This window comes from Symphalangus syndactylus, chromosome 9 (assembly GCF_028878055.3).
Source record: "Symphalangus syndactylus isolate Jambi chromosome 9, NHGRI_mSymSyn1-v2.1_pri, whole genome shotgun sequence".
In the NCBI taxonomy this organism is placed as follows: Eukaryota; Metazoa; Chordata; class Mammalia; order Primates; family Hylobatidae; genus Symphalangus; species Symphalangus syndactylus.
This window is the reverse complement of record NC_072431.2, coordinates 21665779-21685394: the sequence shown is the minus strand read 5'-3', so window position 1 is coordinate 21685394 and position 19616 is coordinate 21665779. Positions and strand designations below refer to the sequence as shown.

The 19616-nt window shown below is 37.5% G+C and overlaps 1 protein-coding gene across 3 annotated transcripts in view; it reads left to right on the top strand.

Annotated features, from left to right (window-relative positions):
- AKAP6 (A-kinase anchoring protein 6) overlaps positions 1-19616 on the top strand; it is a 627789-nt gene that overhangs the window by 386845 nt on the left and 221328 nt on the right. For 2 of the 3 annotated variants that reach the window (XM_055291568.2, XM_063645887.1), the window contains exons 7-8: positions 5400-5496; positions 6616-6782. In XM_055291568.2, coding sequence (XP_055147543.1) covers positions 5400-5496; positions 6616-6782 — 264 coding nt within the window. The remainder of the gene's footprint in view (positions 1-5399; positions 5497-6615; positions 6783-19616) is intronic. The other variant, XM_055291569.2, reaches the window with a different exon arrangement.

Below are 19616 nucleotides of genomic sequence, written 5' to 3'. Positions count from 1 at the left end.
AATTCATAATGATTTTTTTAGCCTCACTCATTGCCAGGCACTGCTTTAATGCTTTATATTTATTATCTCCAATTCTCAGTGTTTCAGTACTTTACATTCATTATCTCTAATTCTTACAGCTGCCTACAAGTTAGATAGTATTATTTCCATTTTATATTTCAGAAAACTAAAGCACCCAGAACTTGTGCCATAAGATCAGACCATGGTAACAAGTTCAACCTTGTACAAATTATGTTAACATTTTGTTGTATTTTTTGCAGTCTTTTTCTAAGTACTAAGACTATTTACTTACATATATGTAATTTTATCATAGATACAATTTGGAATCTTCATTTTTTGTGACATGTTCTGTGTATTTTCTATGATTGTTTAGTTTTCATTTTGATGGCTATCTAATGTCTTATCAAGTTTTCAGGAGGTTCTTAAATGCTTACTCATAGAAATCTTCCGATTCTTGGTATATATGGCATTTTAAAGATATATTTTGAGGACTGGTACCTCTCTGCCCATCCTCTTTGGATGGCATTGTGGAGAGGAGAAGAGAAACTACACGGAGGATCTTGGCTTTCTTCTGCCCCAGGAGCCCCTCTGAGAATGGAGAGTGGTTCTGGGCACAGCTCAGAGTGGAGCCTGGGCAGAGATGGCCTGCGGCAGATAGCAGGTGACTTTTCAAGCCTTGGCTTTTCTGACTGAACACACATTCTTCCTCCTGCCCTTGTAAAAAGGCAAGTTTTCATTTTCTTAGGGTAGTAAAAATCTTTTGTGTGAAGAAAAAGTGTCGTCAAGTGTCTTATTCATCAGCATATATACCATCTCTTTAAAATGACAGTGGGAGTAAAAGTTCATCAGTTCAATATGTCTTTCACATTTGGAGACTCCTGACTAATAACCTCTGGTATTTATCATCAGAACAGCCAAAGAACTAAATTCTGGCACATGCTTCTCTCACGCACTGAGAAAAACTTAAAAAGACAGAAGATTTTCTCCATTTTTTTCTTCTATTCACTTAGAAGGAAAAGCATACCTTTTTTAATTAAAAAAAATATGAGCATGCAGAAACATCTGGCCTGTATTACCACAGCAGCTTCCTAAATGGCTTCCTTGTCTCCAGTCTGCCCTTTGAAAATCAACACGATATGCAACAGCTAGAAAGATTTCTACATCATAGATTTGCACCAGCCACTCTCCCATGTCACTGGCATATTCTTCCATGACTCTTTCATGGTTCTTGGGGTCAAGTCCTGTGTAGCCATAGCTGCTGTCTGTCCTGCTTGCACCCTGCCCCAGCCACACTGAGCTTCTTGTGGCTCCCTGCTTCATGCTATAATATAGGAGTATCTTCGGGCCCATGTACAAATCAGTTCTTTCTCCACAAGCTCCCTGCTAGGCTCTGCTGTACCTGGATCCCAGCGTGGGCTCCCACAAACCCTATCCAGCTATTATACAGGATATAAACTTCCATCTTGTTTGTATTTTATTTTATTTTAGAGACAGAGTCTTGCTCTATTGCCCAGGCTGGAGTGCAGTGGTATGATCATAGCTCACTGTAACCTTGAACTCCTGGGTTCAAGCAGTCTTCCGGCCTCAGCTTCCCGAGTAGCCAGGACTATATGTGCATGCCACCACACTCAGCTAATTTAGCCTTGTTTTTGTTTGGCCAGCATAATTCCTAAACAAATTTTTTTTTTAAAAAGCTTGAATCCCACTGGGCAAGGCATATCACTGTTTAGTTTGCTTAAGGCCCGACCACTCTGTGTTATACGCTAAACCCTAATCACGCATTTGTTCTATGCTGGATCTTATAAAGCTACTTGTTTTCTTATCTCCTTTACACAATAGAATATAAGCTGTTTGAGGATAAGGATTGTGTATTCTTAACTTTCATATCTATAGGCTTGACAAAGACTACTCAATAAATATTTATTATATGAATTGATGTCTTATAAAAAAACAAAAATTAGGCCAGAAAAGACTCTCTTTTTGGCTTTTCTGCTTGTTCATGAACATCACAAGACTAATGGAACTCAGTGGACCTGGCAAAAACTAACAGTATTTCCATCAGGTGATCGAAAGTCTGTGTTCATTATTTGATACTACTAAGATTGAACCACTCTGGACATTTAAGCTTTTGAAAGTGCTTATGATCTTTCCCACTTTTTCTTGTACCAGGATATCTGTTTCCATCAAGGCATATATTTCCTTGGTTTTATGTCCACATGACTATCAAACTGGGCTATTCAGAAATATGAGTGGAAAGGATTAGATGTATTATTTTATCTGCTTTGCAAATCTGATCATGACCAAAGTACAGTCAGTGGGAATTCTCAAAGTTTGGTCCTGCCAATAAGTAGTACATCCAGATATATGCAAGCTGGTGATGCTAGAGGTGATAGTAATAGAAATGCCCATTGGTGAATCTTTGATAATCCTGTGCTTGTTTCATTGTGTTTTTCCATTTCCTTAGTTATCCTCTTCTAGTCATTCGTCTATGCGCTGCTTTAAAGATGCTAAAAAAGAGCTGGTGTCATCCAGGAACCAGATTACTCATATTTATGGAATCTCATATAATCAGTGCCATAGGACCATGGTACCTGCCTATGGCAATATTATTGCCATAAATTTGTTCTTCAGAGAATGCTCTGCATTTTCAGGGAGTGCTATGGATATTGCAGAGGGACTGTACACCATAGGGCATTGCTGAAGAATGGAATTGTGTTCAAGTATCAAGTTTAAGGAAAGAACAGCAACAAAAAAAATAAAACACTTTCATCCAAGCTTCCTTCCCTTGGGAAAAGGTGGGGACAAAATGGAGAGAGCTTATTATAGAATCCTTTAGCAGCCAGAAATTTCATTGACAATTTTGTTAATGTGCCTGCTCGTCTGCCTTCTCAGAGACTCATTGTGAATTCCTTAGTTGATACTATTAATGGTTAATGGGTGCACCTGAAAATCAAGCAATATTGTACCATTTGGGTAATAGTTATGTTAAATGGTTCTTTTCTACAGCATCAAGCTTATCAGATTATCTTTTTCCTAATAATGAATACCTCATCTTTTCCAATTTCCTAATCAAATGCTTCCATGTCATCTTGAAGCAGAGCCAGTTCCAGCTGCATCTATTCTATACTCTTGGCTTCAATTATATCAAATTATTCAACCTACTTACGGTTCCTTAGATTCTTATTTGCTCTGAGACATAGACCTCATGCACCTCTTTGGAAGCTCATGATTGCCAACTATTCAAAACATGTCTATTGTAAGTAAACAGTGAATCAAAGAGAGCCCTAGGCTAAATTTACCGTTATAAGGAAATTTCTACGATAAGTTTCTTCCTAAATTTTGGTGCTCTTGGGTGATCTTAAGTGTTCACTTTACCCTGTCCCTGCTCCCTAAAACACACATGTATCTCATTCTGCATGGCATTGCTTCAGAGTTGAGGATGTCCGTGGCAGTGGCAAAAAGTAAGTGCAGCCACGTTTTGACTATAAAATAACAAACATTTAATTTTTCATAGGTAATATATAGTTTGGATTGATCAGAAGTATGAGGCTTCCCACACATTGCCATATTTTGTTGTATTCAACCAGATACCTGTAGCTAAAAGAGGACAGTACAAGAAATGGTGAACAGCCTTGGGGAAACCTGATATTGTCAATTTCTGTTATATTGGCTGCTGAAACTTTATTGTATCTTATGCCTCTAGTCAGATGAAATGATTCATCATTCTGGACTCATCTTTTAATAATGACTTACAATTATAATAACTTATAATTCTTATCTTTGTACTTCAAGGCTTGATCTGCATATCTGTATCTCCTTCATTTCTAGGTTCTTTTGATCATTGTTTCAGTATTCTGAACTTTAAAAAGATCCATTTTCCTGCTGAGAAAAGGAGAGTTCAGACTCACCACTGACCACCCAGCATGACTCAGGCTACACTTCATTCTCTAGTAATATGTTCAGTTGCCCTTTGGGGCCAGAGGCCATGCTTTATACTCCCCAAATCTCTATTGCCCAGCACAGTGTATAGAATGGGCACAGTACATGGTTTCTAAGTGAATGAATGAATGAATGCATGATTTCACAATTTATGATTGATTTACTTCTTTAATCCAAAATTATATTCTACCTGGAACTGTATCATTTCAAACTTCTATCAAATATTCTTAATACCAAGTACAGTGCAGTGCAGACCTTCTCAATAAATGTTTAGTGAGAGCAAAACATATATATTTTGGAGACTTATCATGGAGACGCCAAAATTTGGCCTCACAGTATTTCAAAATCCATGCTTGCTCCAATTAGTCAAGAAATGAATTTTCACTCCCCAAATTAACCATTGGCTCAATAGATTGGTTACTGTGATTACTCTCCACTGGACCTCCTATGGTTGGAATGCCTTATGAGATTCCAGAGATGGAAAAATCTTTGGAAAGCCATCTATGTTTCTTGAAATATTTAAGTGGAAACCTTCCCCTTCAGAGTGTTATTGTTCAACGGATATCCACAATTCCTGCAAACATCTATTGAACAACTTGTATGTGACATGAATTAGAGATAAATGTAAAACTGGCAATTTTTCAAATTACTTATAATTTGGTAGCCAAGGATAGAAATAAAGCAGCATATAGTAAGATAAATTTTACAATGGAAGCAGATATAAGGAGCGGAGAGGGGGGAGTAATTAATTCCACATAAAGCATTAGGCAAGGCACCCTGAAAGAAATGGCTCTGAGTTAGATTTCAACTATGACAGCAGCTTTTGTCTTTTGGATAACTATCATGGGTGAAAAATGCCTGTTTGTGCTTGATGTATTTGTTTATAAGGCAGTGTCATGTTATAGGGAATAAACTTTTAAAAAGCAAAAATCTGAAAGACATTTAACTCCTCAGTGCAGCACCTGAATCTCCCACTATATTCTTTGTTGTGTGATATTTGAGAAACAGAGCTGAATCAAACCCTACTATATTAATGGATTTATATATGTGTACATGAGGCTAATATATTTTATGCTGCCAATTTTTTATGGTTTCATAAATAGTGCTATCACTAACATTTCTAAAAAATGAAGAAAAGAGCTCATATGTGCTAGTAGAAATTCAGTATATTTTATAGAACACTGCTGCTCTTGATATAGCCTACGGGATGTGACTTTTCATAAAAACCTAATGAATTTCTAGATTTGTCAGCTGTTTCCAAACAGATGCACTCAGCTAATCTAGTGGAAACATTTTGAGCCCAGATCCCAAATATCAATAGCTTTTAGTATTGCAAATTAGTTTGTCTATTGGGTAAATTGGGCTGTGCGGTTCTTGATAAAAAGTAGCAAGTAATTTTATATGGATGTTTTATGTGTAACTGCATTGCCAGGGTTTGATGTTCATATTTTTCCTTGCAGAGTTTTAAGTTGAATGTAGACAGTCATTGTGCTCTCAAGGAAGCTGTGGAGGAGGAAGGACACCAACTTCTTGAGCTTATTGCATCTCACAAAGCAGGTAAATCCTCCTGAAATACTGCAAGTCTTTACGTCTCCAGACTATTAAGAATGAAGAAGCATTGCTGTAAATTACTGCATATATTCACTTCCTTATGTATTATTAATATTTACATTATCAGATTGACCTTCAAGATTTATAAATGTTTCATATACTGCGTACAATGCTGTGATACTTATAAGATGAAATACTGCCTCCAAATGGTCTGTTCATTTTATTTTGGGCTTGCTGTTCGCCTGAGTTTCAACTGAAATTACATTCTTGAAAACTTCACATTGACATGCTTTTTGATGTAGGTGCTCTGGAAATAACATGAAGATAATGAATGAGAACTGTATATATAGTTATAATGCATACGTATTAGGGTACTTATAGATATCATTACAGATATAAGGCAAGCAGTCTAAATTATTTCCCTGCCACTTCACGCACTTGAACATTTTGCATGTTCTTTGCTGGTCTTTGCATTAGCAGAGTTTTTGGCCTTCAACCAATTCTTACCCCCAGTATTAATATATTTATAAGGAACAGATTATAAACAAAAATAGTTTTGTCATTTGGTTATACTTATCCTGATAATAGAAGACCATAAGACAGGATACTTACAGTTGGCTCTAGGTTTGAGCTTAGCACAGCTAAATAGGAAAAAGATAGTATTAATTGAATTTGCTAATGTTAAAGACTGCTGTCTTAATTCTGACCTATTTACTGTATTTCTCATTGAATTGACTTTACCTATTTCCGTAGATATTTTTTATCATTATAAAGTCTCTACACAGATACACACAGAGCCTTTTATTTGGAATGTGAAACTGTAATGTTATTAATTTTTATACATTGTGATTTTTGTTCCTCATGTATTTTTTTAAGTCAATATACTGAGTCTAAATCAGTTTCCAAGCCAGTCATCTATGTTGTTATCACATTTTTGTGTCCTTATACCTCATGTCAAGAATTGCCTGTCTCTATTCTGAGTGACAAATGCTGATATGGCAGGTGATGGTAATGGTCATTTAAAAATATTTATATTGCTTAAAACAGCCATCTAATTTACTAAATAAAAATAATGAGTAAAGATTCATTCAGGCCCACAACTTCTGCTTTCCCCTCCTTTTGGAGAAGGACTGAAGGACATGCTGCGGATGATTGCAAGTCAATGGAAGGAGCTGCAGAGACAAATCAAACGGCAGCACAGCTGGATTCTCAGGGCTCTGGATACCATCAAAGCCGAGATACTGGCTACTGATGTGTCTGTGGAGGATGAGGAAGGGACTGGAAGCCCCAAGGTAAGTGGCTTGAAGTTTGCCTTATTTCCTCTTATTTCTGTCTTCTTTTGAACTAGGCACCACTGAAGTTTTCTTTCCAACCCTAAGGCTTTTTGTTTCTACTGGGTAAACTTTATATATCTCTCTCTATATATAAACAAAATGAAATGGCTTAGTTTAAAACAATAAAGCCTTCAACTTCCAAGTTTTCCAGGAAGAGGTCTTTTTTTGAAAAGTGGCAGGGTAGGTGGGGGACAGTACTTTAGGGGTGAGAGAAAGGGGGACATAAAACATTTAGTAAACAAAACATAAAGCATCTTTAACATGAATAATCAGAATGGTTTTAAATTGTTTTGTTGCAACTATAAATCACTATAATCAGTGCAATCACTCAGCTCTGACATCCATTAGCCGCTTGGTTACAGCAAATTAACAAAGAAGAGAGAAAGTGATTCATTATCTCATTCCTGTTAATGACTATCAGATGCATTGCCTAATTAGGGGATGGTCATTGTAGTGGGAAGAAGGTCATATGCTTTGCTACAAATCTTTTTGCTCTGAGTGTAAGTTCTCCATAATGGTACATGCACCGAATACAACAAGTACTTTAAAAATGAGCATTGACGTGTTTTGGTTATTCATTTTAGATGTCCAAAATAACCCATAAAACATATGCAATTGAACTTTAAATGAGGCACCTTTTAATACAGACTGGCACTGTTCTAAAGGTATCTTTGGACTCATAATGTGGAAAATAATGTTATTAATTTGATATTTTCATGTAATCAGTCCTTTCTTTTGCATTTACTCCTTTGTGGAAGTAAACACAGAAAACCAGCCTCATAATAAATCCAGAATAAAACTTACTGTAACATGGGGGAAACCTGTTTAAGAGTTCATGGTTTTTATTCCTGGCTTGGACAAAGTAAGTAAATCATCATCAAGTCACATTTATTCAGCATCCATGTAGATTGGCATTGTGCTAAATGTATACACAGCAAGTTAAACACTTTGCCCTCTTAGACTCACATTTTTAAATGCAGGCAGAGGAGAAACCCATCCAGCCCTGCAATGTTGAGACCCATGCAGCCAGTGAAAAGCTCAGACAATTTACGGCTTTTGAATCTCAAACAGTGCCTTTAACTTATTTGTTGGAAACAGAGGATAGAATGATGAGCTCAGTTTCACTTAAAGAAGGCTCCATGAAGAAGGTCGCATTTCAGGAAATACTTGAAGGAAGGAGGAGAGGTGGCTTGGCACATGAGCACATATTTTAGGAAGTGATGTGATGAAAGGATCAAAGCTGGAACTAATAATATGGAATGGAGAGTGTATTCAGCACATTTCTCAGGGCAGACTTGGAGCTATTTTAAGGAGTAGGCTGTAGGGAGAAGTTCACTGGGCTAATGCTTTGACTGTGTGTGGAAATGGGGAGAGGAAAGATGGTAAGAAATGATACAGTTAAAAACTTGTTGTAGGAGGCTGAGGCAGGAGGATCACTTGAGGTCAGGAGTTTGAGACCAGCCTGGGCAACATAGCAAGACCTTATCTCTGCAAAAAGTAAAAGATGAGCCAGGCATGGTGGCATGCACCTACAGTCCTAGTTACTCAGGAGGCTGAGGCAGGAGGATTGCTTGAGCCCAGGAGTTTGAGGCTGCAGGGAGCTAGGATCATACCACTGCACTCCAGTCTGGGCAACAGAGAGAGATCCTGTCTCTAAAAAACAAGTCAAAAATCTTAATTTTAGCTGGGTATGGTGACACGCGCCTATAATCTGAGCTACTCAGGAGGCTGAGTTGGGAAAATCACTTTAAAAAAGCTTCATTGTATTTTGTTTATTTAACAAGAATACACTGAGTGCCTACTTTTTAAAAGCTATCCTGTATTGGCTACATTTTACATGCCAGATGCTATTCTATAGCACTTTCGTATTATGTCATTTAATTATCATGACAAATTTTTAAGTGGTTCTATTTTAATCCCCGATGGAGAAAAGGGGGGCAAAGAGAGGTTAGGTAACTTCCTTAAGGTCACACAGCTGCTAAATAGCAGAGCTGGGAGCCCTTTGATCGCAGAGTCCATGTTCATCACCACCTAGCATACTGCCTTTCACTGGCACTGCTCAGGGCCAAGTGTGGGACCAGGCATTAGAGATGAACAACTGGCTTCCGTGCCTGTCTCATGAAGCTTGTGGTGAAGTATGAGAAACAGATTTTAATAACCCATGCCTTTACAGATTGTGAAGTGCCGTGAAAGAAAAGAAAAGGGAGTCACAAGAGGTTGGGCCAGGAGAAGTGATTTAGATTAGGGCATCGGGGAGGAATCGTCATTCTGTGAACAGGCCAGTGTGGTTAGAAAGGGAGAAGTGTACAAGGGAAGCTGGGTGCCCTGTTGTTGGACAAGGGGAGGCTTTTGGAGTAAGAAGAGAAATGACATCATCGTGTTGCACTGTAAAAACCTCTCACTGGCTGTGGTATGGGACATGAATGGGTGGGGTGGGATGAGTGGGGCTAGGGTGGGAGTGTGCCAAAGTGGACTGCAGAGATGGCACAATGACCTAAATTAATGAAAGAGCTATGTCGAAAATGAGTACATTCACCAGGGCCAGTTTGGAGTGGACACTTTGAAATCAGCTTATTGTTTAGGGAGGCATTGAGATAGAATGAAGTTGATAACCTAGCGAGAAGGAGAAAGTATTATCAAAGGAGAAACATTGTCAGCATTTCTCAAAAAGAGGACCTACCTACCCAGGCTCTTCCTCAGACCATACCAGAACCCTCTATGGGTTCCCCAGAATCTGCATTCCAATAAGCTCTTGGAGAACCTCTATAATAGGCACCAAGAAGAACCTTTTCCTGAAGGGACTACGTGATCCTCACCCAACATGAGTAAGAGAATGTCTGTTGCATTGTTACTTATAATAGCAAACAATTGGCATCAATTGAACTGTTTAAAATAAGAACGGTTTGATTAAATTATGCTAAATTTCATTCTAATGAAACGTTATGGTTACATAACCATAAAAATAATGTTTTAGAAGAGAATTGGAAATATTGGAGGATACCTATGATATACAATTATATATTTTTGAATATCTTTGAATTTTCCAAACCTCTCAATGAGCAAGAATTATTACAAATAAAAAAATAAGAATACATTTTAAAATATAAGAATTAAAAAGTGATAAGGAGTAAAATAGGTGACATTGAGCTAAGGGATTTGAGATATGAATTTAAATATCAAGAAGAAAAATAAATGTATCTGGTTCTTAATGATTAAGGTGCCTTACTTCTTAAGAGAAAACCGTACAAAAACCCTCCACTTACATTATTCCAAAAGTGAAAATACCTTGAGTCACATCAGCTTACCAAGAATAACGTTCGTGTTTTCCTTTTTAATAGTATTTCTATTCTAGAGCATTTTTATGTCACATTATATGCACAGCATAGTGCATCTAAAAGCATCTACAAGGGGAGGCTTTTGTAGGTATCTGCAGATGCAGAAGTTGAAGGAGGCTCTGAGAGCTTGAGATCTTGACATGATTGAGCCGGCAAAACCCCAGGCCTCTACCTCCCAACTAGTTCTCTCTCCACAATCTTGGCTGAATTTTCTCTGGAAAAATGACCTCATCCATACTCAAGGATGAATGTGAAATCAATTTAAGACAAAGAAAATATATTTCTTAATTTAAGCTTAAGAAACTATGAAAAAATTAGAATGCTCATGCTTTCTATTTGTTTAATGTTTATGAACTGCTTCTTTTACTCCCTTAGGCAAACACATATAATAATAATAGAAAGGCTCAGATTCTGAAGCCAGACTGCTTGAGTTCAGTGATTGGCACTTACTAGCTGTGTGTTCCTGGGAAAATTATTTAACTTCCCTGTGCCTCTGTTTTCTCATTTATAAAATAGAGGTAATGGTAATATCCGCCTCAAAGAGTTGTGATACAGATTTAAAAGAGCTGACATACCTAAAGTGCTTAGAACGGTGCCCAGCACGTAGTAAATCCTAAGTAGAAGTAAATGTACAAGACTTCATTTTCTTACTTTATTTTATTTACAATTCTGAGTACATGTGTGGGATGTGCAGGTTTGTTACATAGGTAAACATGTGCCATAGTGGTTTGCTGCACCTATCAACCCATCACCTAGGTATTAAGCCCAGCATGCATTAGCTTTTTTTCCTGATGCTCTCCCTTCACCTGTCCCCTCGCTGACAGGCCCCAGTGTGTGTTGTTTCCCTCCCTGGATCTATGTGTTCACATTGTTCAGCTCCCACTTATAAGTAAGACCATGCGGTGTTTGGTTTTCTGTTCCTGTGTTAGTTTGCTGAGGATAATGGACAAGCTTTCATTTTCTAGAGACAAATAAATAATTATAATAAATTATAAATAATAAATATTATAATGGATCTGATAAATACTCTGATAGAGATAGGAACAAAGTGCTATGAATACACTGAGAAGGAAATAACTAACCCTACCTTGGGCTATCAAAGGACAATTTACAGGGAGGCATTCTTGTTTTAAATGAAAGGTAGACAGGATTTTTGCCAAGGTGAAAATAATGGGCAGAGAGAATAGCATATACAAAGATAGAGAGGTGTAAAAACTGTGGTGTGGCCGGAACCTGGGACCTTGTTGCAGATGATGAGTAGGCCAGCCTGCCACAGACTGCACCAAGACATAACAATGTGACAGAAAATGATCCTTAATGATCAGTGATTTGACAATAATTCCTCCTATGTCTCTATTCATATAATCCAAGCCAGAGTGAGGTCTCTGTACAGAATAAACCTAAACATACTGTTTAAGCCGAAATTTTTATTGTCATATTGCAATAAATCAAGCAAGCTTAAATAGGTTACCCTGAAGTTCTCCATGACTAAAAGCTGGATTTGGCTTCTTAGCCATTATGTCAGTCCTCTTTCCGTGACGTGACCTTGCACAGGTCATGCACAAATTGTGCCATGAAATGCATCTCCAAGCACAGCAGTTATGATCATCTATTTCATCTTAGACCTAAAGAGGAACTAAAATTAAAACATGATAAAAAATAACTCCAGAATTCATCTTAGGTTTACTTCAGAAGCTGCTGGGAGCTTGAGAAGCATAATAGAAAATCTAAGGAATATATCTAGGGGGTATTTTTCTTTTTCACCTTGTTTGAGAGACTGCAGAAAAGGACTTGGTTTTAGAAATCTTGTAAAGAAGGAGGATAGGAGGAAATTCAAAGACTCTGGGAAACTTCTCCCCTAGGACTTGGCAGCATACCTTATTTGTTGTATTTCATTTTTTAAAAAAGTGTTTTCCCAGGACCGTGAGATCTTTTATACATGGAAATAGAGAATAGAATTCACCAGTTCTAGAAATAGAGCTTCAGCACTCATATCTAAGAATTGAAAATATGCTTATAATTATATATTTTTACTTTAAGATAGGTTGGTGAAAGTTTATCGCCTTAGATTAGGCTTTCAGTATGTTCAATTTTTTAGTGGTCTACAGCTGGAGGGATTTCAAAACATGGTGAATAACACCTAACAAAAGCTACATTTTTTTGAACTTTCAAGGCAAAAACCAAAAATTCTGAAAGCAAGAAAGCATCTTTAAATTTTATACATTGCCTCCTTTAAAATGTTCTTATCTTCTCTTTCTTTACTTTTCACTTATAAAGCATGCATTATTACAGGTGTCTTATAATGGAGACCAGGATTTCCCCATATGACTTATCCAACTTTACATCACTGAAAGCATGCAACAACAGTTCCTTCACCCTTTTTAAAGAAAGAGATAAATTTCCAGAACAAAGAATATTTGAAGATTTTATTGTAAATTCAGAAAACTTTACAGCTACTACGAGGATGACCTAGCCTGAGTCCCAACTAACATCTTCATTTCTTTAGTGAAAGGAGACAGAGAGTTAGCTGCTTTGAACTCTAGGATTGTGCTCATTTTATCTGTCTTCTTTGAGGCTCTTAGACTGAAGTCATCTTCCTTTGGAAATGGATATCAGACTTTGAAGGTCATCAATGTTATCTGTTCAACAATAACAGAACAGTAAGCTTAAGGATATTCCTGATATATGTTTGCTCAGCCCTATGAATGAAAATGTTAGATATTGGCTGAGAATTTACATCTATGTGGCCTTTGACTTGGGTATATTGCTTACAATATACCCAATTGATCTTTATTTATATGTCAAGAGCGGGCAAGTCTAGTGTTAGTTAGCATGTGTTTTTGTTTGTTTACCAGATGCCGAAGTCTTAACCCAGTATCTATGCTAATGAAGTATGGGTAACTTTCTTTAACTGAAGGGGTATAAAGGAGTCGATCTTGGGAGCTTCTTGGCAAGATGTTTTCTCTGTAGTTTACGGTATGTCTTGGGTAAGAGCGCAACTGTCTAATATTTTCTTAGAATAGAACTTGATCCTGATTCTTCCACAGCATTGGTGAGACAAAGTATTGGCTCTCTGCATTCTTTTCTTTTCTGGCTGAGAAACTTATGTAGTTAGCATGTTCCTTAATATAAGATCTTCCGAAACAGCGCTAATGCAATCAATGGGAATTGCATTTATGTGTCGTCAGTCCCGCATATACTGATGCACACATTTATAAGGAACTGCTTGAGACACTTTGCTGTCTTCCTCATGCAAACAAGAGCACAGGTATATGTTATCGAAAGAAACCAGAAATGATCTAGTAAGATTAAATTGTGCCTAAAGTAATGGAAAGAAAAACAACAGGCCAAGGCCTGGCCATTATTTATTGAGTGCTGACAGAAAACTCTGCACTCTGCCCAGTGCCAGGCCAGACATGAGAGAAGACATGCTTTTCTGCTTAGTGGTCTTATCATTTCAGTGTAAGCACATAGTGTAACATCTTGTCTAATGTACTTTGGGCTATCTTAGATCTAGAATAATAGATTACCTAAGATTCAGATCATCTTAATTAGGATGTTAGCAGATTGAAATGGAATGGGGTTCTTGATGCAAGCAAATGAGTAGAAAATACATTACCAATTCCACCTCTTCTGTGCAGAAATCTTTCTAAAAGCCAGTATCCGATCTGGTTCCTTTCCTGCTGAACTATACAAACATAGTCCTGATTTGCAGTACCTAGGGAGAACTCTTTCTTCTACTGTGGATTTTTCAATAGCCCCTTTTTTTTGTTATCAGAAGGGCAACTTTTCTTCAAAAGTATTTTTTGAAAGACAGAAACAAAAGTGAGTTCCTTCTTTGAAGATCAGTGTGGTTACTAAGTTTATGATAGAATCCAATAAAAAATAGTTTCTCTAATCTCCTTGAGGCACTTAAATTTGCATATTATAAGATTTATGGGTGGATCTAAGATGAGGAATTTTTTAATGGTCTGCCACTCCCTTGAGATGACTGAAAAAAATGGTTGGGAAAATAAAAATATATACTAGGTCAAAGGACAGCTAATGGTCATAGTCTGTATAATGTATAAGAGCATAGCAGACAGAGCGTGGTGGCTCACGCCTGTAATCCCAGCACTTTGGGAGGCTGAGGCGGGTGGATCATGAGGTCAGGAGTTCAAGACAAGCCTGACCAATATGGTGAAACCCCCTCTCTACTAAAAATATAAAAAATTAGCCAGGTGTCATGGCGTGTGCCTGTAGTCCCAGCTACTCAGGAGGCTGAGGCAGGAGAATTGCTTGAACCCGGGAGGTGGAGGTTGCAGTGAGCCGAGATTGTGCCACTGTGCTCCAGCCTGAGTGACAGAGCAAGAGTCTGTCTCAAAAAAAAAAAAAAAAGCATAGCTTATTTTGTTGTTCACACTATATTTCCATTGCTGGTGGCCTTGAGAATAGAAACATTTGGCTCAGCAAGAATCTGGGAGTAAAATTCTTTGGTGTCTCTAATCAACACAGGGAAAAGTCATTGACAGGAATAGGTAGCTTACTTTTTTCCTATTTAGTCCAAGAATGCCTAATCTCTGCATCTGTGATACCTAAAGTTGAAAAGATGCTTGGTATTGTTTACAAACTTACAGTCTGTGGAAAGCAGCCATTTTTATTGGCAGATCTCACATTTTGTACCTCAGTCTGATCAATTTTAAATATAATATAGAGTAAACACATTAGAAGCATTTTGTGCTATGTAGTGGAGGTCAAACATTTTAAAAATCTATTAATATAAGTAAGCACAAAAAAAGAAGGCAAAATACAGAATTGCTTTTAAAAAACACTTTAATAAGCAAATTCTTTGAAAGTGTGAAACAATTACCTCAGTGTGTGAGTTAAACTTTTTCCTGGAATGTGTTGTTTCTGGCAGGGGAAGCAGGCTGAGCTGGGGAGAGCCCTGCCTGCTAAAGGGATTACTCCGCTCTGGCTTTTGTGTTTATTGAGTCGCCTAGGCCTTCTTATTAAATGGCAGCTTTCAAATGTACACACACCTGCACTCAGCACCCTAAATACTCCAAATGCTTGTTTAACTTTTCTCACACCCAGAGTACTTCTCCCATCTAGTGTAGTCAAATGGCATTGAGTTGTCCACATTTTGCTTGTTCTTTCTCTTTGGAATTCAGTTGGAACATAGCCATTTATGTGGTTGTGGTGCTACCAGAGACAGAGGGTTTTTAAGGTACTGTATTGCTCTTTGCCACCAGTACTCAGAGAACATTACCAGTCTTAGCTCCCCCTGTGCCTAAATGCAGGTTTATGTTTCTCAGGAAACATTAACTAGATTGGAGGTCCTGCCGGGCAGAGCTCAGGGACCATCTCACTGCAGGTCCCAGGCCATTTTGCATTGGATTGGGGCAGTGGCTTCTCATTTTTATACTCATTTGGCCTGCAGAGGCCAACACTTGTTTAGCATTGCCTCCTGCAGAGCTCAGCAAGGTTGTGGACCTCCCTGAGTGAGAAGAGGGAGAGGGAAAAAAGGAAGCCTAAATCAAGACACTAAGACAAAAGAAAAGAGAGACTAGAAAGAAGGCAGAGAAGGAACAGAGGAGAAAGATTAAAGAAGGAAGCACATGTCCAGTGAAATGTGGTAGAAGCTAAAAAACATTGCCTCAGCTGTCTTTACACGCATTGGTTCCACAGGCTGCCCAAGTCTGTTTCATGGACCTTAGTGTATTCATGAGGTCTCTCTCTCTCTGACACACACACACACACACACACACACACACACACACACACACACACGCGTTCATTCCTTTCTCAGTCTCTGGAAATCAAAAGCAGAAAAACTTTCTTTACTTTTGACATCTTAGACATTGTTGTTTAACCATTGTGTGTGGGTGTGTTTATATAACATATTCTATTAATGGGGTTAGCATTCACAATGGGCTTACTATAGTTTAGGTTCGTGTAAAGCCTTTTACCTGGGTGTGCTTATTCATTCTTCCCAACAATGCCAGGAGTCCTAACTTCTATTATTACTTTCCCTTTACTGACAAATAAACTTAGATTCCAAACGCATTAGATAATCATTGAGAGAGTCTTCTTAGACACCTTCCACAACAAGGGAAAGGACTAACTTCTTAGCCCATTATTTGATTCTAGCTGCTTAGTTAAGATTTATGTCAATGTTTTATTTCTTAATTCTTCTAGTTTACCCACCCTTTTCCAAATGTATTTTTCCTTTTCTTTGTTCTTTGCTCTTGCTCATGGCTTTTCTCATTCTCTCCATCTATACTGCTTTTATTCATCCTTAGAATAGATAAATATTTAAAATGTAACTACAACATGATGATGTAGCTCTGGACAGGATACTGTACCTCTCCTTGCTCACTGCCTAGCAGTGGAGACAGATGTGCACAAATGTAGTTCTAAATTGAGGCAGACTGTGCGATAAATACAAGAGATACAGAAACTGGGAGAGGGAACATTATTTCAATCTGATGGGCTCTGGGAAGGCCTAAGAGAAGATGGATTTTGTGGAGGTCTCTAATATTCAGCTAAATTGGTAATAGAAAGATGTTGGGAGGAGAGCATTCCTGACATAGGAAATAGCATGGTCAAAAGTATGGAAAAGGGAAAATATGAGGGACATCGAAAGTGAACAGTGAATAGTTTGGCTTTGTGAGCTTACAGTATCCATGTGTTTATGAGCAAGAGATGAGGATTTAGTGAAAGGTAGATCCTGAAAAAGTTTGACCTATATACTGAACAGCTTTGGATATCAGGCTGAAGAGTGTGTTTTACTGGTGTGCCCTGTGTGTTTTTGATGATTGAATTTGGTCGTAGAAAACAGATGGCAAAGGCAGGATGAAAGAGGAAGAACTGAAGTCAAGACAATGAATTAGGAAACTACTACAATAACAAAAGGCAGGCCAAGGCAAAGCAGTGGCTGTGATAATATAAGGAAAAAAGTAAGAGTGATAGTCTGGAAGAAGAAATAATAGGATTTGGTATCTAGGGGATGGAGCCTGAGGGAAGGGTTAACGATGACTTAAAGGAATTGAGCATGAGCAGTTAGGAGAATGGTATTACCATTAACTGAGGTTGGACACATTGCTATAAGGAACAGCTTTGAAAGGGAAGATAATTAACTCTGTTTAGTACAGTGACCTTGATGCACAATTAATAAGAATATCTAGGTGTGTAACCTGGGCATAGATATTTTTGTAACCTCCCCAGGTGATTCTAAAGTACAGGAAAGTTTGAGAACAAAGATTTAGTAAGGAGGAGAAACCTGAAAATCAACTCTGTGTTCTTGTGTAACAGTTGAAAATGCAGGCCTGAAGCTCGGAGTAGAGGTCAATGTTAAGGATGTAGGTTTGGTAGTCCAAATAGAAATAATAGCTGTAACCTTGGAAGTTGATTTTAACAAGAGACTATTGTGTGAGAATAAAGTAGATGTGCAATAGAACTTTAAGGAAAGCCTAGGGTAATTGAGAGCCAGGATACCATACTAAAACTGGGGATTAAGTGAGAATCTACAACCTGAGGAGTGAAACTTTCAGGCCCTGCTGCCCAGAATGCTGGCAGCCGGGGAATAGTATTATAGCAGGTCAAAGGAACTTTTCATGGAGCAAGAGTGAACCTAGCATGTTTATAGACTGAAGAATAGAACTAGTGAAAAAGGGACACTTGAAGAAGATAGTTTCAGGGACAAGAAAGATGAATAGTTATTGCTACAATGATTCAGATGAGGAAAGGAAGTGAATCAGTGGAGCTGTGATTTTCAGGAAAGGAGGATACATCTTCTGAGTTAGGACAGAAAGAGGGAAGGAAGCCAAAGAATTTAGAATGAAGACAAACTCAATGAGATTAGTCAGTGGAGCAATTATTTGAATAGAGGGAGGGTTGAAGCTGAGGAGGGACTAGAGAACAGAGTAGGAGTCAGATCCTATCCTCTCAAAATAGATTTCCTAAAATTTTCCAGTCCTGTGTGATCACTGTACCCGCTAAACTTCTCATTTACTGTTTGTACCTTACATTTGATGATTAATCTCACACAGCCTTGTAAAACACAATTTTCACTGTGGTTTTGAATTTCCGTTTTTATCTTTCATAATTAACTTTTCAGGTGATTACCATCCATCATGACCGCAAACTCCTTGGGGCAGCAACTACATCCTAAGCTTTGTTTTACTCACTTTACAAGTTATTTCAGCTTTAAAATGTATTTTAGTTAATTTTGTTTGATTATAATAATATCATGTTTAGTTATAATATCCTTTTTAAAGCTAAAGACAGAACCCTACTTTATCGTCTCATCTTTCATGATACTTTCTTTACCTTAGCTGTGTAAATCATGGCACAATCCCATCTTAACATCTGTTCTTCCTTTCTACACTTCTCTCCCATTTTCTTTGCCACTTTTTTTTTTTGTAAATAAAACAATCTTTAAATCAACTGTTAGAAGAGCCATTTCACCTATTTTTTCACAAATAACTAGGTATTTATACCTTAAAAATGTGATTTTATTATAGTGTGAATTTATTATTATATTCATACTTCCTTGAGGCAGGTCTAGTTGGTAGTTATGTTAATAGATTGTTAAATTTTTTAAAACCTTTGTTTAAACAGCCTTGCTGAAAGGATATACTCTGAGTTGCTTCTTTGAAAAACACTAAAACCATCTAATATGACTTGGTAGCTGACCAGCACACTGGTTGATGAAATTTGTAGTCTTTGCTCCAAAGCTCTCTAAAAAGATTAGGTGAGATTGAACTTGAGAAGGTAAAGGTCTCTACATTGACATAAATTCAAAGGGCAGAACTAGATCATACCACTATTTGAATCGCTTTCAAAGTCTAATTTCTGACATATTATATTTGGTCCGTTGCAATTTTTGTACATACACATCCTTCTAGTAAATGATGAATGAGGTTTAGCTAACATAATATAGTTTATACACTTCTAGACATTTGTAGGAAATATATGATTGGGGAACTCTCTTCTTTGTAAAATGACCTGGATCGCTTTTCTGGAACACAGTCTCTCTGTTTTATACTAGACACAAACACAAACACTCAGGCATTTATTTCCCTGCTGTCTTTCACTTGATACCTCTTGTATATACTCAAGCTATCATTAGATAGATGGGGAGCAAATACGGAATTTCACTGGATAGTTTCATCTGGCTAAAACCATTCATTTTTAAGGGAATTAGACCATTTCTAATGGGAATTTTTGGTCCAGTTTTGAGACTAGAAAATGATTAGTTAAGCTTCGTCAACATATTTGAACTTCCAGTGTTTGAACCTTCTGAAGTTTATTCATAACTTGAGGGGCTATGCATTTTGAATTATGAGGAATTTTGGAAAACTCCTCTGTCTCATTTATTTTCTTCTTTTCTTCTGCTCATCCCCAAAGCTTTCATTTCTTTTCTAGCTGAAAGTAAGCTAATAATAGTATGATATAAACTTGTGATTCTGATGCT